Source organism: Octopus bimaculoides, chromosome 15 (genome assembly GCF_046866305.1).
Source record: "Octopus bimaculoides isolate indiv1 chromosome 15, ASM4686630v1, whole genome shotgun sequence".
Lineage (NCBI taxonomy): Eukaryota > Metazoa > Mollusca > Cephalopoda > Octopoda > Octopodidae > Octopus > Octopus bimaculoides.
In genome coordinates, this window is record NC_142942.1 from 14,284,332 (window position 1) to 14,306,657 (window position 22,326).

The window sequence follows — 22,326 nt, forward strand, 5'->3', positions numbered from 1 at the left end:
CAGTGGGACTGAACCCGGGACCATGTGGTTGGTAAGCAAGCTACTTACCACACAACCACTCCTATGCCTATATATACATATAAATAGATACACACACACACACATATATCATCATTTAATGTCCATTTTCCATGATGGCATGGATTGAACCCTTTGACTGAAAACTGTGAAGCTGCAATAGGTTCTAATCTGATTTGGCATGAATTCCGCAGCTAGATGCCCTTCCTAACATCAGCACACACACACACATCTTTACATATATAAATATTCATATACACCATGTGTATATATAAATATATATGTATTCCAGCAATGTTTGGCCCAAATATTCTACATGCTTTATGTTCACGCCAGCCAGATCCAGCCTCTCACACCTACCCTACAATGTCATTCTAAAAATAAACAATTTCATTATGGAGATCTCAAGGCTATGTCATAATGCAGAATTAATTGCAGGATTAATTTCAAATTATGTGACTGAATCAGCATTATGTTTGAAAGAGGAATCTAAGTACTTTTGTTTTAAATATTTTTAAAACTGTTATAATTAGGGTAAGCGCTGGTGTTGAGGTTGATGTCGGTGGGATTTCAGTTCAGAATGGTGCTTTCACCAATTTCTCTTTTACTTATTTCAGTCATTTGACTGTGGCCATGCTGGAGCACTGCCTTTAGTCAAAGAAATCAACCCCCAGGACTTATTCTTTGCAAGCCTAGTACTTATTCTGTCTGTCTGTTTTGTTGAACTGCTAAGTGACAGGGACATAAACACACCAGCATCGGTTGTCAAGCGATGTTGGTGGGGACAAACACAGACACACAAACATACACACACACAAACACACACACACACATATATATATATATATACATATATACGACAGGCTTCTTTCAGTTTTCGTCTTCCAAATCCTCTCACAAGCTTGTTATTTTTTTGAGTTCATACTGAAAATACGAAAAAGAAAGAAAGAAAAAATATTTCTTAAGCGGAAGTATGACTATCTGGTAAGAAGTTTACTTCCCAACCACATGATTCCAGGTTCAGTCCCACTGCTTGGCACCTTGGGGAAGTGTCTCCTACTATAGCCTTGGGCCGACCAAAGCCTTGTGAGTGGATTTGGTACGCAGAAAGTGAAAGAAACCCATCATATATGTTTGTGTGTGTGTTATTGTGTCTGTTTGTCTCAACCACCACCACTACCACTTGGAAACTGGTGTTGGTTTGTGTATGGCCCTGTAACTTAGCAGCGCAGCAAAAATACCCCAATAGAATAAATGCCAGGCTTTAAAAAAAAAAAAAAAGTTCTGGGGTCGATTTGTTGGACTAAAAACTCTTCAAGATGGTGCTACAGCATGGCCGCAGTCTCATGACTTGAAACAAATAAAAGATAAGAGAAAAATAGACTCAGAATAGGAATAAATTAAAAATAGCAGAGGGCAGAGAAAAAAAAAGAGAGAAAGCAATTTGAACTTAAGGTCCTTAACAAATGCCAATTAGTTTGTAGGATAAATCAAAATTACTGTGTCATATGCTGGATAGTAATAACAGATCTCATGGCAAAGAGTAGCCATTATCTGCTCTGACACCAATAACATCAACTCTGCAACCACGAAAAAAAAAAAAGAAAAAACAAGCTAACTCAGAAACCTTCCTGTGGCCACTCGAGCTGCTAGAAATAGCAAGTATATCTCCTTTAAGTCATATCTTGCCTTTAGAACAAAAATGAAGGGTGCATTGGATAATGTTGGGTTTTAATTTTTTGTTGTTGGCACTCCGTCACTTACGACGTCGAGGGTTCCAGTTGATCCGATCAACGGAACAGCCTGCTCGTGAAATTAATGTGCAAGTGGCTGAGCACTCCACAGACACGCGTACCCTCAACGTTGTTCTCGGGGATTTTCAGCGTGACACAGAGTGTGACAAGGCTGACCCTTTGAATTACAGGTACAACAGAAACAGGAAGTAAGAGTGAGAGAAAGTTGTGGTGGAAGAGTACAGCAGGGTTCGCCACCATCCCCTGCCGGAGCCTCGTGGAGCTTTAGGAGTTTTCGCTCAATAAACACTCACAACGCCCAGTCTGGGAATCGAAACCGCGATCCTATGACCGCGAGTCCGCTGCCCTAACCACTGGGCCATTGCGTCTCCACAGGGTTTTAATAAGTATTTCTGAAACAGAATATGAAAAGCTGTAGAGATTGTCCATGCTGGAGAGCCTTTCATCAAAGGACCCCTCTGTCAGGGCTTACTTTGGTCAAACAACTTGATGAGAGAGAGAGAGAGCCTTTGTATGGCCTCTAGGCTCACTAGAACTAGCAGCTTAATGTTGAGCAACTTATAAATGTTTAGCAACTTTCACCATCTGTTGTGTTTGATAAGGAAAGGAAGGACATTTTTTTAAAACTAATATAGTCCTGGATACACAATGTCTGAATAAAAAAAGTTGGGTAGTCATGACAAGAACTTTTTTAATCATAGGCTGGTTCAATCGGGACTGGATTTTCAACAAACAGCAGCTCCGGTAACAACTACCACCTCCACCATCACCACAGCTGTCACCACCACCATCATAACAAACAGGATAAACTACTCTTAAGCAAACGCATGTATTCATAATTAATCACTAGGTTATTTTTGTTCCGTTTTGCCCGTTTATTTATCACAACCATTATCATCGTTATCGGATTAATGTCCTCTTTCCCATGCTTGTATGGGTTGGGTGGGTTTATTTGGATGGATTTTTTTTTATCTATTATAGCTGGATGCCTTTCCTGTTGCCAACCTTCACCTTTTTCCAAGCATGTTTATGAAGAATATTGGAAATAAACGACACTGCCTGGATGACAGTGACACTCGTTTACGAATATTATGCTGTGTCAAAGCACACGCGCGCGCGCGCACGCACACACACACACACATCTTTTATTTTTTGATTCATTCGACTGTGGCCATGCTGAAACACTGCCTCATAGGATCTTATCCAATCAAATCAACCCTAGTGCTTTTTTAAAACCTGGTACCTATTCTATCAGTCTCTCTTTCTGAACCATTAAGTTTCAGGGATGTAAACAAACCGATATTAGTTGTCAAGCAATGGTGGAGGACACACACAAGCACAGAAACACACTCACACAGATGCATATATTCTTGCATGCATACATACATACATACATACATGTATATATATATATATATGAGTAAAAATAAATACAAAAAAAGGGGGTTTTGTATGATCGTGTATAGAGGAATATATTATTTTATTTAAAAGAGTTCCAACTCTGTCTGTTTTTTATGTTTTATTTATATTCTTGTAAAATTAATGTGGGATATAGAATATGGAATATATAATATATAATATAAAAATGGATGGTACAATGAAATGAAGTATTGAATGTCTTATTGAATATATGGAATATGTCTTATTGAATATATGAAATATTGAGTGTTCAATATAAAGGATTAAATATATAAAGGCGAATACGTATTTTCAATACCTTGTGGTATTTCATCATGGCCGGTATCTGACAGACTGTAACAGGTTTCGACTACCTACTGAACATTCCGTATGGTCAGTCAGATGGTTCCCGGCAAGTTCATACCCAAACAAGTAGGAGCAAAAATGCAACCAGGGGTTTCAAGATCAGTGAATATTTTCACTTGGAAAAGGTAAATACGTATTTGCATCGGGACATTTTTCACATGAAAGATCGGCAATTGTCGTACGCTGAGGACGGATAAATACCCAGAAACTCAAATCCGTACGTATCGCAGATCAAGATGGGAAGGATGACTTCCCTTTGCAAATACAGACAGGACACAGATCTGTGTCAATAGCTAGCTGGAGGAGATGTTCTGGGGCTAAAAGCAACAGTAACATCCACCCTTAGGGGTCAGCCGCATTTAAGTGGCAAATATACTTCACCTTGTCGTGCAGTTACTGTTAATACCTCGTTCAGAGATTTAACATATATATATATATATATATATATGGGTTTTAACCCTTTAGTGTTCACATTATTCTGCCAAAATTAATGCCTTTTCATCCACATTGTTTTGAACTAATCATGTGTAGCAAGCTCATACACGAATTCTAGAACCGTACTTCATGAAAGACTTCTTCAACGAAGTTCAGAATTCGTATATGGGCAGTAATTTTTAACCAATGAGAAATCAATAATTTCTCCTGCATGGGCAAACGAACCTACGTTCTCTCTCCGCTTCTTATGAGTTTGCTACACATGCATTATCTTGTAGCTATGAGATTTCGATGAGGTAGCTGTTGATTTTTAAAACAGTATTGTAGGGTTGGTGTGAGAGACCAGATCTGGCCAGTTTGAACATAAAACAGGCAGAATGCTTTTGGCCAGATATGGCCTGTTTAAATGCTAAAGGGTTAAGTGGGTGGCATTAGGCTGGATACCCAGCCATAGAAACTATGCCAAGGCTGATGTTGGAACTTGATGCAACCATGTGGTTGCTTGGTTCCTGTCAAACTGTCCAACCCATGACAGCATGGAAAACAGACATTAAATGGTGGTGGCGGTGGTGGAAGTGAATAGGGTGTGAATTTGGAGGGTAGATTTATCTGGTTACCGTTTACAACTCGTCAAACTGTATGCCCTCTGTTGACCAATAAAATGGTCCGTAGGTATAGATATATGCCGTGAAGTGAGAGGAGCGAGATTGCTAATTAGTTGGACTAATCAAAGGTTATAGTGATTGGAACCATATAATGTAAGTAAGGTATTTTAATTAGGAAGGAAACTGTTCATTGGAAAACGTTATGGCAGGATTATATCTGACCAGCTTCAGTGAGTCACCTGAAGCTATCAATGATGAGTGTGTGTGGTTAAACACTTACATATATTAGCAAAAACATACACACATGCGCACACACATGCACGCACACTACACACAGACACACTCCTTGACAGATTGTCAATCAGTATACAATTAACAAGTAATCGCTAATTAGGATGCAAGGATTAATTTATAAATGCAATGTATTTTATCTATTTATTTATTTTATCTTATCTTTTTCCCAGTATCACCATCATCATCATCATCATCTTTTTCTTTCCTTTTTTTTTCTCTTTTTGTTTGGTCCCTTATTGGGTTTGAGCCGACTGGTATATCCTCGTATCCCTAGCCATAGTCACCCTACCCCATCAGTGTTTTCAAGCAAAGTGTAGCTGGCCCCTTTGAAATACAGCTACCACTCATTTTTGCCAGCTGAGCAGACTGGAGCGACGTGAAATAAAGTGTCTTGCTCAAGGACACAGCACTGTGCTAGGTATTGAACTCACGATGTTACAATCATTAGCCAAATGTCCTAACCACTAAGCCATGCTTCCTTCACAAGAATGCTCACATGATGGAAATTAACTATTAACAGACTCTCTCGCTTGCAATGTGACAAGTGCTGTATTCTAAAGACCCAACCTTCAATCATGTGACAGTGCTAATATAAATTAAAATAACAATGCACATATATGGTGGGCTAAACTTTTATAACTAAATCCCATTAAAAATATTGGACTGAAATTCTATCCTCAGACTGTTAACATCTGTGATGTGTATTAGTGGAATATAAGGTTTCCGTTTTATTTTTGTTTATATTTTTTTTCTTACCCGCCTTTTTTTTTTTCCGGGTTTTCTGTTAAATGTTTGATTTAGAATTACATTTTTACAAATAAGTAGTAATACTTTCCCATTCTATGTTTCACACTCTGTGTGTGTGTGTGTGTGTGAGTGTGCATATACTCTTACTCTGTTTTACTCTTTTACTTATTTCAGTCATTTGACTGCGGAGCACCCGACCCCAGGACTTATTCTTTGTTAGCCTAGTACTTATTCTATCGGTTCTCTTTTTGCCGAACCGCTAAGTGACGGGGACGTAAACACACCAGCATCGGTTGTCAAGCGATGTTGGGGGGGACAAGCACAGACACAGAGACCGATAGAATAAAGTACTGGGCTTACAAAGAATAAGTGCTGGGGTCGATTTGCTCGACTAAAGGCGGTGCTCCAGCATGACCACAGTCAAATGACTGAAACAAGTAAAAGAGTAAAAGAGAACTTTGCATAAAAACATTAACAGACACATGCGTGCGCGCGCGAACACACTCACATACACAGACGCGCATAACACACAGACACACACACACACACACACACACACACACACACACTCATGCATGGAGCTATTTAGCGTGTTAGATAGATAATGGGAACCAGATCATTGTATTGCTAACAACTTTGGCTTGTAAAAGAAGCACTTTATATTAAATCCACGTGTTTGTTGCATTGTCGAAGTGCTATTATGGCAGTGAGAGAGAGAGAGAGAGAGAGAGAGAGAGAGAGAGGAAGGGAGAATCTATGTACTTCAAGGGAGAGAACCACTTCTTTTTTTTTTCTCGTTTTTAAGTTGGAAAATTAGTTATTTGTCCTTTTTTTTTATCTCAGTGGATGGAAAGAAAATATTAAACCGTCTGCATTAATTATATTCCATAGGTATTTTATGTCCAAGTATGGATGTCTGGAAGATATAATTCGGTCGAAAGACGCTATACTGAATTTGAAGATCTGCACAAACAGGTAACCACTCACATCTTTATTCTTGTCATTATCTTTCCAAAATTTCTGTTAAACCTTGGCCTATTAGATCTTAATCAGTTTAGTCTTTAATGAATTTAACAGTTGGGGAATAGCTACCAAATTTTCCAGGAATACTACCAAATATAAGTTAGTATTATATCATAAGAGAATTTTATTTCCCACCTTTTTGTGACCCTATTTCTGTTGAAACATGCTGCCTTGGCCTCGCTTAACGTTGATTATAATTAAGAATTTAATAAAATGACTTTTTCATCATTAGGCTGGTGTTTGGATGAAAAATTTACATGAAATTTTGATGGAAAGTTTTGATTTAAATTACTTTTAAACAGGGAACTTGTGTCATAAAAGCAGAGACGTTCTCAAGTGGGTTTGTATCAGAAGGATTAAGTACTGGAATTCAGATCTGTGTGCCTTATGTAATGGAGTTGAAGTCTAGCCCTTAAGATCCAGAGTTCACAAATGGCCCTTAAGTAGTGGAATTCCGAACTGTCCGTTAAGTATTGGAATTCAGAATTGTGTGCCTTATGTTCTGGAGTTCAGAACTGGCCCTTAAGTATTGGAGTTCAGAACTAGGTCTTATGTACTGGAGTAAAAGTTTGGCCCTGAAGTACTGGAGTTCAGAAATGGCCCTTAAATAGTGGAATTCAGAACTGGCTCTGAAGTACTGGAATTCAGAATTAGGAGGTTATGCACTGAAATGGAGCATTGACCTTCAGGTACTAGAGTTCAGAACTAGCCCTGAAGAACTAATGTTTGTGCTGACTTTTCACTACTGAAGTTTAAAAGTAGTTCTGAAGTACTGGAGTTTAGCACTAACACTTCAGCATGAGTTTAGCTTTGGCTTTGAAGCACTTGAGTTCAGAAATATGTCTTTATAGTTCCTTACACTTAGGAGACATTGGTGGTCTGGAACTGGTCATGTGTTGGAAATAAGACATAGGGACATCAGAAAATGATCATCGAGTTTATGAGAGAAAATGTAGATCCCAGAACTCTGCTCCCACCATTTTATGTATGATAGTTTTTTTGATGTTTGAATGATTTCAGTTGTTAAATTAATTTGGTTACTTTTTCCTTGAATAATGGTAAACTTGACTTTTGCAGCTAAAGAAACTGATTGCTACTCCAGAATTCCCTCCAAAGAAGATGTTAAAATGGAACCACAAAGTGTTGGAACAAAGAAGGCAGCGTCTTCAACTTTACATCCAGGTAATTCCTATACAATTTTATCTGCTTTTTTTTTTGTTGTTGTTGTTGTTATGAGTGCAGGAGTTGCTGTATGGTTAAGTCTGCTTCTCAACTATGTAGTCTTGGGTTCAATCCCACTGTTTGGCACTTTGGCCTAGTGCCTTCTACAACAGCCCTGTGTTGGCCAGTTTTTTGAGTGGATATTGTAGATGGAAACTGAAAGAAGTTTGTCATGGAATCCCAGTTCATGAATTCCTCTCATCATGAGCAAATTGGTTTACGAACAGTTTTCTGAACTTAAAACATCTTGGGTGATGCATGGTGCCCCTGTTGATGAATGCTGTCTTGAGTAATGAATACACAAGCTGACAATAACAGTTGGTGACAAGCTGGGACCATCAGCAGTAGAGTGTAAGTTTCTGTCTAGTTTTCCCTTAGTGCACATCCTTGCATGAATTCGCTGTACTTTCTCTTGAATTACCTATGGAGAAAATAGTTTAGGTTTACAAACGGCAGCATGTTTTGGCTGGATATGGCCAGTTCAAATATTAAAGGGTTAAACAATTTTTTATGATTTTTCTTTTTATATCAAATTTTCTGTACGTGGCTTCATTCACAGGAATCAGAGCAGTAGGCCACTTGGGAACGCAGCCATGTTACTTGTGTTATTATAATGTTGGCATCTTATTCCAGGGTGGGGTAGGTGGGATGTGGGTTGTGGGGTGGGTGGGAGATTCTTTTCCTCTCGTTCGCTTCCTGCCATGCAAAACTAGAGCAAAGCACACTGGCTCACAAACAACCTTCTGCAATCTCTTCCGGTGCTATGGAAGAGGCTTAGGAGACATTGACACACACACACACATCTGTGAGACCTTGCATTCTGATATTTAACCTCACTTCTTTTATTTATTTATGCACCCTTTCAAAGCCTAGCCAGGCTCATGGGCCCGGTTTCTGTGGCGTATGTGTTCCTCCCCTCCAGCTGGACGGGACGCCAGTCCATCGCAGCTTTACTCAAGAAACAGGAAGAAAGAGTGAGAGAAAGTTGGGGGCGAAAGAATACAACAGGGGTCGCCCACCACCCCCTGCCAGAACCTTGTGGAGCTTTTAGGTGTTTTCGCTCAATCAACACACACAATGCCCGGTCTGGGAATCGAAACCGCGAGTCCGTTGCCCCTAACCACTGGGCCATTGCGCCTCCACCTCACTTCTTACACTTTGATAATAATAATAATAATGATAATTCTTTCTACTATAGTCACATGGCCTGAAATTTGTGGGTAGGGAATTAGCCAATTACATCGATCCCAGTGTTTCACTGGTACTTAATTTATTAACCCCGAAAGGATGAAAGGCAACGTTTTCTACAGATCATGCAGGGCCATCTACCTGAAGGGCTTTATGATTTGTCTGCCTTCCTACTTACTTCTTAGAGGCTCAAATATTTCTCAAACATATTTGAACTAGTACCAAGTTTATATATATATATATATATATATCCCGGCAAGCCAAGTAAGATCGTTGCCAGCCAGTGCCCCTGGACTGGTTCTTGTGTGGGTGGCACATGAGATGCACCATTTTGAGCGTGGCTGTTTTCGTGCGGGTGACACGTAAAAGCACCCACTACACTCTCTGAGTGGTTGGCGTTAGGAAGGGCATCCAGCTGTAGAAACTCTGCCAAATTAGATTGGAACCTGGTGTTGCCATCCGGTTTCACCAGTGCTCAGTCAAATCGTCCAACCCATGCTAGCATGGAAAGCGGACGTTAAACGATGATGATGATGATGATGATGTAAGATTACACTGATGCTGGAGTTTATTTTCTTTTTTCTATTTTCTTCATATCTGTGTCATAATGGAGAATATATGATAGTGAATCCTTCCACATCAATACTAATGATGTATAAATAGCAAGATCTCTTCTGTCAATAATATGCCAGTAATGAGGTTTCTTGTATCAGTGACTATAGTATGTAGGTAGTTAGGCCTCTTACATCAATGACACTCATGTAGATAGTAATATCTGTTTTGTTAATGATACTTTGTAGTGAGGCCTCTTATATCATTGTCAATAATGCATAGGTAGTAAAGTATTTATTTTTGTCAATAATGAGCCTCATATTATTGTCAATAATGTGAAGTAGTAAAGCCGCTTATGTCATTGAATTATATGTTGGTAGTGAGGTTTTTTTACAACATCAATGAAAGTCAAATGCTAATGTTTATTCTCTTCTTTTACAGACTGTATGTCAAACCACCAGCAGCAATGGTTACATTCCTCCGGCATTGTTCAATTTCTTAGAACTGGAGCCATATGAACCCGGCTTTGAGTAAGTAGCAGCATTTCAAATCATCATCATCATCATTATAACCATCATCATCATAAAGAACTTATTTTATTGACTTCAGGAGGATGAAAGGCAAAGTGGCCTTGATGGAATTTGAACTCAGAACATAAAGCTGGAAAAAATACCTCTAAGCATTTTCTCTGGCGTACTAATGATTCTGCTAACTTGCCACCCTATATAATAATAATAATAATAATAATAATAATGATAACCAGTTGAGCATGTCCCTTGGTGGCTGACGATATGTGCATCTCTGATCATGAGCAGAAGTAGTGGGGGAGCATCATAGCCATGTGTTGAGAGGAGTTCTTTGGGGTTTGGATAATTCACCTTTGGAAACATGGGTGGTTTACTCAACATCCTTAAACAAACGTTATTCAGGGACCCTTTGAGTGGGATGGGCTACTCGACCTGAAGAAAATTCTAACTGGGCCCCACCTGCGAGGTCATGTGCTGTTTATCTTGATATGAGATCACCATGTCGCACACATATGGTTGTGATGCATGTGCCTGGTGTACCCTTATCAGACGGGTAGTCATGATGGGTATACTGGGCTTCGTATATTTGTACCCCAGTGTCACTTTAATGGCATGCACTACTCTCTCACTCAATAATAATAATAATAATAATCCTTTCTACTAAAGGCACAAGGCCTGAAAATTTGAAAGAGAGTACTAGTTGCTCACATCGCCTCCAGTGTGTCACTGGTACATAATTTATCAACCCCAAAAGGATGAAAGCCAAAGTTGACCTTGGTGGAATTTGAACTCAGAATGTAAAGACGGATATTTTTTTTTACTGCAATTCCTAATAATTGTTAATTATAAAAATATAATAGTATTTTTTTTAAAAACACCAAATGGCTATAAGAGTCAACCCGAGCAAAATAAATACCTATGGGACCCCATAGATAAAAAAAAAAAAATGGTTGAGAATCACTGCTGTAAACTTGAACCCTAGTTCTGTTCCCTGCAAAACGTCCTCAGTAAACCTGACCAATTACAAACTATCAAACCTTAATCCTTATAACTTGATTATTTCCTATCTTCGTTTTGAAGGTCTGTGGACCATATGCTCCAGGAACCTGTCCTATGTTCCCACAAACCAATGGTCAAGTTTGAAGAAGATGCCTTTCTGTACGACACTAACAAAAGTAAGTTCTGTGCAGTCATGTTTTTTGCTTGATTTTCTCTTTCTTTTTTTACGCCTCTAGCTATTTCTCCTCGTTCTCCCTCTCTTTCTCTCTACAGTCTCCTTCCTCTCACTCTGTTCCATTGCTCTTTGTCTCTCTGCTATGTCTCCTGCCTTCTCTCTATGCTATAGCTCCCCTTCCCTCTTTTTCACTGTGCTATCCCTCTTCCTCCCTCTGCACTACCTCTCTTCTCACTCTCTTTCTCTGCACCAGCTCCTCCCCACCCTACCTCTTTCCTACTTTCTTTCTCTTCCCCCGCCTCTGTTTCTCTGCACTATCTCTCCCCCCTCCCTTTCCCCCCCCCTCTCTTTTGCACTATATCTCTCCCTCTTTCTTTTCTCTGGGCTTCTTTTAACTGAGCTTTTTTTTCTTTTAACCTTGAACCATTTAAAATATACAATCGTCTTGTTTTGGGGAAAATTTATCTCAACTAACAACAGTTTTAAATGCTTTTTGCTTTTGGAAGATTTTCATAGGAAAGGATATGCAAACGTCTGTTTTAAGCGCTCGAGAGTTACCTACCTTTAATTAAATGAAGTAACATCACGTACCCTAACAAAATGTGAAACCGTGTTTGACCAAGCGGTTTAGTGTTGTGTTAGCGATGATAAAGACATGGGTTCGATTCCTGGACCAGGCGGCATGTTGTATCCTTGAACAGGGAGCTTCATTTTATTTTGCTCCAGTCTACCTAGCTGAAAATGGCTACCAGCTTATTGGTGCACCCGTCTCTCTATATGGAGGACCAAGAAAATGTCTGTTTGTGTTTTTGAAATTACATAGATATTTAAGACAATTAGCGAAAGCACGGCAGATGTTACCACTTCGTACTCGTTTGTGAGTGAACTCTATTCTTGACATAGCAAACGACTTTCAATATTTAGATGCTTTAAGGTGGTGAGCTGGCAGAAACGTTAGCATGCCGAGCGAAATGCTTAGCAGTATTTTATCTGTCTTTACATTCCAAGTTCAAATTCTGCCAAGGTCGACTTTATTTTTCATCCTTTCGGGATTGATAAATTAAGTCCCAGTTGCATACTAGGGTCGATCTAATCAACTGGCTCCCTCCCCCAAAATTTCGGGCCTTGTGCCTAGAGTAGAAAATAATATTTAAACACTTTAGAGTGGCGAGCTGGCAGAATCTTTAGCATTCCACATAAAATGCTTAGTGGCATTTTGTCCAGCTTTACATTCTGAGTCCTACACCTATATATATATATAATGGGCTTCTTTTCAGTTTCCATCTACTAAATCCACTCACTAGGCTTTGGTCAGCCTGAGGCTATAGCAGAAGGCACTTGCCCAAGGTACCATGCAGTAGGACTGAACCCAGAACCATATGATTGGGAAGCAAGCTTCTTACACAGCCATGCCTGCAGTGCTCTTTGTATTGTTGACGAGAGATTTGGCTGTTTAGTTGCTACTGAGGAGCCCAAAACAAGGTGAAATCTCTTGATCTGGCAGTTCCTGTGGTGATAGCAGATGATTCTCATCTGTCAGTGATATAAATCCTAGCACTTTTAGTGCCACAAGTCCATATGAGAAGTCCTCTCAAGATAATTAACACAGTATTCCATGTTCTTACACAACCTCCAAGTGAAGTTGGACATAAAGATTGGCTTTTCTGATTAATATTGCTTCTATTGCTTTTATTTATATATTTATATATACATATATATATAATATATAAATGTTAACATAGAGTGGTGAATAAATCGATATATCGAGTTTGAAGTCTCTGTCTCTTTTGAATATGAAAATTTAAAAGTTAAAAACTTTATATATATATACATATATATATATATATATATATGTGTGTGTGTGGGAGAATGTACGAAAAAAAAACAACAACAGACGAGGACAGGTGGTGTAAACAACAAAAGGATGTATTAGTTTGACGCTCGGGAATACAGATATATATATGTCTATTTCTAATATTATTTTCTTCTTTTCTTCAGCGTTGCTTCCAGATACCATTATCTCAGGTGTACATCTTGGACTATATTCCACTGAACACGATGCCACAGTTCGGTAGCTTACCATCACATGCAACATGAACAGACTGCTTTTTTTTTTTTTATGTTCTTTTTGAACTCTGCTATTTTGTATAAAAGTGCAATTCATTTCTCAACCATTATTATTATTATTATTATTATTATTACTAAGGCAGCAAACTGGCAGAATCTTTAGTACGCTGGATCAAATGCTTGGCAGTATTTTGCCCGTTGCTCCAATTTGAGTTCAAATTCCACCATGGTAGACTTTACCTTTCATCCTTTGGGGGGGGGGGGTCGATAAATTAAGTACCAGTTATGCACTGGGGATGATGTAATCGACTTTATCCCCTCCTCTAAGCTGCCCTTGTGGCAGAAATTTGAAATCATTATTATTACTATTATTCGCCGAATTGGTGGAGCATCAGACAAAATACCTTGCAACATTTAGCTGTAGCACTTTATGTTCCAAGTTCAAATCCTGCCAAGATCAACTCTGCCTTTCATTTTCCCAATGTCAGTTATATAAAATACCAGTCATATACTGTGGTTTGATATGACTGACCATCTCCTCTCCCAGTCATCAAATTTTCTAGTCTTGTACCTTTTCGTAACGAATCATTGTTATTCTTGTATATGTGAATCTAAGGCATTCATCCAGAGGTTTTTTTGTGCTTTTTTTTTTTTTTTTTTGCATTAGAAACAGTGTTGTGCATCTCAGGAGACACACTTATAAATATTGGGATGGTTTTCTGTTTTTTTTCTAAAAACTGCTTTTTAGCCATTACCAACCTTTACAGACCTTAATATTGCTACTTTTGTAGAATATGCCAACATTTTATGCTCTTGGGAAAGTCTGTTGATGTAGCAGCTGTGTATAAATTTTCTTTTTTTTTATAGTCATACCACATCATTTCATTCATACAACATTATTATTGTATTATTGCATTATTATTGTCAATTTTGTCTTTCATCCTTTCGGGATCGATTAAATAAGTACCAGTTAATCACTGGGGGTCGATGTAATCGACTTAATCCCCTTGTCTGTCCTTGTTTGTCCCCTCTCCGTTTAACCCCCTGTGGGCAATAAAGAAATAATAATAATAATTATTATTATTATGATAGTGAGCTAGAAGAGTCAGGCAAATGCTTAGTGGCATTTTGTCCATCTTTCCGTTCAAATTTCGCCAGGGTCGACTTTGCCTTTCATCCTTTTGGAGGTTAATAAAATAAGTATCAGTTGATCACTGGGGTTGATGTAATCGACTTACCCCCTCTCCTCTAACCCTAACCCTCTCCAAACAGGACTTGTATCTATAATAGAGAGAATTATTATTGTTGCTATTATTATTATTATTATTATCATTATCATTATTAAGGCAGCAAGCTGGCTGAATTGTTAGCATGCCAGACAAAATGCCTATCTTTATTTTCCGAGTTCAAATTCTGCTGGAGTCAACTTTGCCTTTCATACTTTCGGGGTCAATAAATTAAATTAAATACCAATGAAACACTGGGGTTGATGTAATCGACTAGTCCCCTCCCACAAAATTTCAGGCCTTGTGCCTATAGTAGAAAGGATTATTATTATTTTTATTATTATTATTATTATTTTTCCAGCTCTTAACATCCTGTATTCAGATCCTGCCAAACTTAATTTTTCCTTTCATTCTTTTGGATTCAATAAAGTAGATTACCAGTCAAGTATTAGAGTGGATTAACTCCACTACATCTCAGTTCCCACCACATTTTTGGTTTTGATCCTGTCTTAGAAATCCTTGTCATCATCATCATCATCATCATCATTCCTGTTATCGTAATCATTTCTCATACTTTTATTATAATTGTTGTTAAAGCAGTGAGCTGACAGATTCATTAGTTCGTCAGACAAAAATGCTTAGCACATTTTTTCTGGCTTCACATCCTGAGTTCAAATTTCCCTGGGGTTGATGTAATCGACTAGCCTCTCTCCACAAAATTTTACTTATAGTAGAAAGAATTATTTTCATAATTGCTGTAAGTAAAGAGACGTGTGGCAGACATAGTAGAGTGCTGGACAAAATGTTTTCCCATTTCTGAGTTCAAATCCTTCCAAGGTCTAGTTGGCTTTTTATTTCACTGTCAGAGAAAAAAAGAACATTTTCAAGCTCCTGATCAACCCTGATTTAACGCACCTATAATCATAGGTTTCCCAGCTAAGAGTATCCCATCTTTTTGTATTTCTAGTACTACTATGTTCAATGTCCTTCTTTTTGTAAGACGGCAGGGTGTGATTTCAGGAAGGTTTGATTGCTGCTTGTAGCTGGTTAATGAACCATATAACATCTCTCATATCAACTCTCATCAGTTATTCTTATAATCAAAGGCATTTAAACTGTGACCATCCTCTCTTATATTTCAAGCATAGTCTACCTAGAGTGGAGGCACAATGGCCCAGTGATTAGGGCAGCGGATTCGCGGTCGTAGGATCGTGGTTTCAATTCCCAGACCGGGCGTTGTGAGTGTTTATTGAGTAAAAACACCTAAAGCTCCACGAGGCTCCGGCAGGGGATGGTGGCGAACCCTGCTGTACTCTTTCACCACAACTTTCTCTCACTCTTTCTTCCTATTTCTGTTGTACCTGTATTTCGAAGGGTCAGCCTTGTCACTCTCTGTGTCACGCTGAATATCCCCGAGAACTACGTTAAGGGTACACGTGTCTGTGGAGTGCTCAGCCACTTGTACGTTAATTTCACGAGCAGGCTGTTCCATTGATCGGATCAACTGGAACCCTCGTCGTCGTAACCGACAGAGTGCCAACCAGTCTACCTAGAGCTACATAATTCAATGCATCCTTCCTTCTTTTACTTTTTATTTTTTTCTGTCTTCAAGATGATAAAATGTGATATGAAAGATATTTCGTTGTAGTATTTATATCAAGCGAAGGAAGGGTCCACATAGTAGAGATTTCTAGACAGAGAGAATGAGAGAGAAGTATTGATAAAGTAGTTCAACCAGTAATATACTGGGGTTTTATTTTACTTGGCATATATAAGACTTGCTGTATAAAAATTATCTGGCTTCATATCTGCTTAGGAAAAAAAATGCCCACCATTATTAGTAGGAGCATTATTACCATGGTCAACTTTGCTAGTCACCCTTTTGTGGGGGTGGGGTCGTTAAAATAAGTGTCAGTCAAGCGCTGGGGTTGATGTAATCAGCTAGTCCTCTCCCACCAAATTCTAAGCCTTGTTCCTACAATAGAAGGCATTATTATTATTACAAAGGTGTTGGGCAGAACTATTAGCACATTGCAGAAAATGCTTAGTGGCATTTTGTTTGTGTTTACAGTCTGAGTTCAAATTCTGCTGAGGTCAGTTTGCTTTTCCTCCTTTCAGGGTTGATAAAATAAGAACTAGTCAAGCACTGGGGCTCATGTAATCAACTAGTCCCTTCTCTCCAAAATTTTGAGCCTTGTGCTATAGTAGAAAGGATTATTATTATTATTATTATTATTATTATTATTATTATTGGCAGACTGGAACCTGGTGCAGCTTTCCGGTTTACCAGTTCCAGTCATGGAAAGCGGATGTTTAATGATGTCAATGATGATGATGATGATGATTATTGTCATTAACACAAGCTGATTTTGTTCCTAGTCACATTTAAAAAATAAAACAAAAAAATAAAATAAACCCAGTCCCTCTATGATATTCTGCTGGTCATATATGTTCAGGTGTTATGCTTTAAACAATCTTAACTATGGAATGAAATCCAAGATATATTCGAAATCTTTAGCTTAATGAAATGATGTTATGAAGATCTATTTATGCATCAAAACAGAAATAGGAATTTTTTTATAAAATGCGGGATGTTCATGGGTCCCTGTAGTTGTTATCATTTTCAGTGAATTGGGAAAATTGTTCAGATCAGAATAGTATTTGTTGCAGTATTTGCTCTGGTTCTCTATGTCCAGGGTTCAAATCTTGCTGAGGTCAACTTCGTCTTTTATCATTTTGGGGCCATGAAGGTGTGTAGCCAAGTGGTTATGGTATTTGGCTCACAACTGTATGATTGTGAGTTCGATTCCCTGCAGCACATTGCATCCTTGAGCAAGATAATTTATTTCACGTTGCTCCAGTCCATTCAGCTGGCAAAAGTGGGGTTGTACCTGTAAATTCAAAGGGTCTGCTTAGCCACATCCTGTGTCACGCTGAATCTCCCTGAGAACTAAATTAAGGGTACACGTGTTTGTGGAGTGCTCAGCCACTTGTATGTTAATTTCATGAGCTGGCTGCTCTGTTGATCAGACCAACTAGGACACTCACTCATCGTAACTGACAGAGAACCAGGCCCATTTTGGTGTCTATAAAGTAACAGGCAAATACTAGCAAGTACTAGCTGACTTCATTGACTAACCCTTACCCTAACTCAAATTTCAGGCTTTGTACCTAATTTAGAAATAATTATTATTGCTACAAGGGCAATAGATTGGCAAAATCGTTAGAGAGTGTCTGACATAATTCTTTGGCCCTTTATGATCTGAGATCAAATCTTGCCAAGGCCAATTTTACCTTTCACCCTTTCGAAGTGAAATAAAGTACCAGTCACCTACTGGTGTATGTAACTGTACTTTGTTTATAATACTAGTCACATATACTGGTGTTTATGAATAAAATTTCATTTTATTTTATGATAAAATAATGTACCTCTCACACATGGAGGGGTTTGGTATACTGTCAACTAATCTTCTTTCCCAAATTTCAAGCCTTGTGCCTATGTTAGAAAATTCTTTCTATACTGTCTAGAATGGGAAGTGATGCAATAAATACATTCTGCCATTGAACTGTCCAATTATGTTCCAAGTTCAATTCTTGCCAAGGACATCTTTGCTTTTCATTCTAAATGTGGATGGGCTATTATAAAATAAACACTAGTCAAGATCTGGGGTTGGTTTAACCAGCTGACCTTCACCTCGGCTCAATTTCTGGCCTTGAATCTATCTTAGCAACCATCAGTATTATTAGTGTGAACTGGCAGAACCAGTAGAGCATTATAAAAAAATTATGTGGTATTTGTTCCAGTTGTGTACATTCTGAGTTCAAATCCTACTGGGGGGGTCAATGTAAAACGACTAGTCCCAGCCCCCAAAATTTCAGGCCCTGTGCCTTTAGTAGAAAGGATTATTATTATTATTGTTGTTGTTGTGGTAAGCAGGATCAGTAAGGCAGTAACTAAAAATGCATTGTAGAATTCAATTACATTGTTTTATTCATGTTCTCAATTGAAATCCTACCCTCCTGGGGTCAATTTAGCATTTCATCATTCTTCCAAAAAATTCAGTAAAATGAAGTACAAGAAGTCAATTTAATTGATTTGTACTTTACCTCCAAGAATTTGTGGCCAAATTGTTTTGTGCCTGTCTTAGAAATCAGTGTCATTTTTTTTTATTAATACATCTTTCATTTTTTTTTATGAAAAAATTTGCATTGTTTTGCTTTGAGAAGAAAAGAAAGAAAAAAAAAACAAGAAAAACAGACAAAAAACTTTGTAAACCAAAATTGTAAAAAAACAAAATATTTCAAAGAATTCCTCTTTAAAATTTCATTGCAATTCTACGACTACTGTTGTTTTTATATTCTTCTTCTACAATCCTCTCACTGCCAAGTGTTGTGCTTTTATTTTTTACTTGATTTATGTTATATTTTTTATTCTATATATGTGTGTATGTATGTACATGTGCGTGCGTGTGTGTGTGTATATATATATATATATATATATATATATATATATATATATATATATATTTATTTATTTGTTTCAGCCAAGTGGCTGCGGTCATGCTGGTGCAATATTTTCTTTTATTTTATTTGCTTCGGTCATTTGACTGCAGCCATGCTGGAGCACCACCTTTAGTCGAACAATTTGACCCCAGGACTCACTCTTTTTAAGCCTAGTACTCATTCTATCTGTGTCTTTTGCTGAACCGCTAAGTTACGGGGACGTAAACACACCAGCATTGGTTGTCAAGCGATGTTGGGGGAACAGACACAGACACACAAACATATGCACACACATACATACATACATATATATATATATATATGATAGGCTGCTTTCAGTTTCCATCTACCAAATCCGCTCACAAGGCTTTGGTCGGCCTGAGGCTATAGTAGAAGACACATGCCAAAGGTGCCATGCAGTGGGACTGAACCCGGAACCATGTGGTTGGTAATCAAGTTACTTACCACACAGCCATTCCTGTGTGTGTGTGTGTATATAGTGTGCAGGCTTGTGGCTTAGTCATTACAGTATTTGCCCCATGAGTCATGAGTTCAATTCCTGGCTGTGCGTTGTGTCCTTGTGTGACGCACTTTATTTCTACATTCCTCCAGTCCCCTCAGCCGACAAAAATTACTTTTACCTGTATTTCAAAGGGCCAACCTGCTCCCATTCTCTATCACACTGGATCTCCCTGAGAGTTACATTAATGGTACACGTATTTGTGGAATGCTCAGCCTCTTGCACATTAATTTCATGAGCATACTGTTCTGTTGATTGGAACAGCAGGAAGCCTTGTTGCCGTAACCAACGGAGTTTTATATATATGTATATCTGCATATACTCATTATTTAAACCATAAAATCACAATGCAGCGACCATCAACAATGTTCAGAAAAATTTGGGGGTCTTGGAATGAAATCTGTTTTTCCCATACGATCTATTATTCATTTATCACTGATCTATTTAACATGATTTGGAACCAAACTCACGTGATAAACAAGGAAAGATGTATATCAGTGTGAAACAAGATTCATTGATGAAAAACATACCATTATGAAAGACAGAGGTACGGTCTGCAGCGCTGATACTGGTAACAAAGAGGCATATATTGAAAACAATGTTATTTTATTCTGCATGAGTTGTTGGGACTCCGTCGCTTACGACGTCGAGGGTTCCAGTTGATCCGATCAACGGAACAGCCTGCTCGTGAAATTAACGTGCAAGTGGCTGAGCACTCCACAGACACGTGTACCCTTAACGTAGTTCTCGGGGATATTCAGCGTGACACAGTGTGACAAGGCTGACCCTTTGAATTACAGGTACAACAGAAACAGGAAGTAAGAGTGAGAGAAAGTTGTGGTGGAAGAGTACAGCAGGGTTCGCCACCATCCCCTGCCAGAGCCTCGTGGAGCTTTAGGTGTTTTCACTCAATAAACACTCACAATGCCTGGTCTGGGAACTGAAACCGCGAGTCTGTTGCCCTAACCACTGGGCCATTGCACCTCCACTCTGCATGAGTAGAAATATAGAAAAAAGAAGTTGGAAATGCACTGGGATTCATTTAGATTTCCTTTTTCAAATTTTTAAAGACTTAACCAATTTCACAGTTTTCTCTGATTTTCAATCTATACATATACAGGGTTTGATAGGTAAATTATCATCATTTTATGTTTTTAATTTCGCGTGCACGTGCATTGTTTGTTTTTCATTTTGTCGACTACACAGTATAGTAGGGTCAATTGGGCACCGTCTGTGAGAAAAACAGCATCATGAGGCAATTCACTCTACAAGAAATTTGGAAACGATATGCTGTACTGTTTGGCATTCGCGCCAGAAGCGCCAATACGAACAGATGGTGAACACAGAACAACCGTTGGTTTGCCATGTCCCCAAAACATGTACTGAGAGTGATAAAAATCAAACATCCTGTCAACATCATAGTTTGGAATAATCACTAGTGATGGCAACGTTATGCCTCCATCTTCCCAGCATGGAGGCTTACATCAAGTGCTTGGAGGAGGTGGTGCTGCCCTGGGTCAAGAGGGTGGCTGCTGGAAGACCCTATGTCTGGCAACAGGAATCTGCACCAAGCCACACAAGCAGGAGAACCCAGTCATGGCTGTTATACAATTTCTGTAACCACATCACCCTTAACATCTGGCCACCTAACTCCCCAGACTGCAACCCCCTTAATTATTATGTGTGGGGCGCAATTGGTCGAGCCAAAGCTCCTTGTAACAACAGCAAAGATTAACTGAAGACAAAGATTATGGCAGCATTCACCAACCTAAACAAGGAGACCTTCCAGAAGAGTTGCAGGAGATTCCGAAGTTGTTTGGTGGCTGTGGTTGAAGCCAATGGCTGTTTTATTGAATGAATTTACTCTTTAGTATTTCAAGATATTTTTATGTAATTTTGGTAAATATATCTGTTAAAATGAGACGTCACTGTTATTTTCATCTTTGCGTAATTTAGACAATATATTCACCGCACCCTGTATATTTAACTGCTTTCCGAAATAAACATATTCTTTGTTTTGATAGCTACACAGAAGCTATGGTTCATGCACTCACACTAATGTCATTGCTTCTTAGTAAGCTAATGAAGGTAATTACATAACATCTGTTGTTAATCTTTAATACACACACACATCATAAAAGAATGTTGACAGACTGAAGTTTCGGTCAGCTATGACATCGTCAAACTGCGATGCATTAGAGTTAGTATTACCTTTATATATTCTCTGTTGTGTTAAAATTATCTTTGGGTGTGTAAGTTTGAGTGGGTTGGTAATTAGGTTTTTAATTTGGACTGTTATGGAAAAGTGTACGGGAAAAATTTATATTGATTAAGTTTGGGGTTATGTTGTTTAGAATTTATTCATGCATGTACACCTTTGTAAACAGACCTGCAGACGTTTTTCTTTTGTTAGGTAGGCACACGGTGTAACAGTATTTTTGCTGCTTTCAATATTATTCAATTTACCTATGCGGTTTGACAATATCTAAGCCCTTAGTCACTGGGTGTGCCATCTTTTTTTTTTCCCCACAAAAGAATGTAGGTAGTTTAAGCTAGTCCATTGTGTTGTAGTGAAAATGATACTCCCCCTTCCCACGTGACAAACTAATTCCGGACTCGTTCAGCCACTATAAAGTCAGTCAGTCAGTCGTAGAAGATCGATAGCAGTTGAGTCGTTGGAGTCAGTGTCAGTTATGTGATATATACGA

The 22,326-nt window shown here is 38.5% G+C and overlaps 1 protein-coding gene across 1 annotated transcript; it reads left to right on the forward strand.

Annotated features, from left to right (window-relative positions):
• The first annotated feature begins 6,456 nt into the window (after positions 1–6,456).
• On the forward strand, positions 6,457–18,933 carry LOC106871054 (sorting nexin-22). The gene is made up of 5 exons (XM_089363471.1): positions 6,457–6,592; positions 7,718–7,822; positions 10,043–10,131; positions 11,209–11,303; positions 13,301–18,933. Exons 1-5 carry the CDS (start codon positions 6,530–6,532, stop codon positions 13,375–13,377), a joined length of 429 nt encoding a protein of 142 aa, XP_089219597.1. The 5' UTR covers positions 6,457–6,529; the 3' UTR covers positions 13,378–18,933.
• The last annotated feature ends 3,393 nt before the right edge of the window (positions 18,934–22,326 follow it).

Excerpts from the sequence above, each read along its gene's own strand:
- LOC106871054 (XM_089363471.1), top strand. The coding sequence starts at position 6,530 with ATGTCTGGAAGATATAATTCGGTCGAAAGACGCTATACTGAATTTGAA. Across the intron at positions 7,823-10,042 it reads GTCTTCAACTTTACATCCAG|ACTGTATGTCAAACCACCAG; the intron begins GTAATTCCTATA and ends CTTCTTTTACAG. Across the intron at positions 11,304-13,300 it reads TCTGTACGACACTAACAAAA|CGTTGCTTCCAGATACCATT; the intron begins GTAAGTTCTGTG and ends TCTTTTCTTCAG.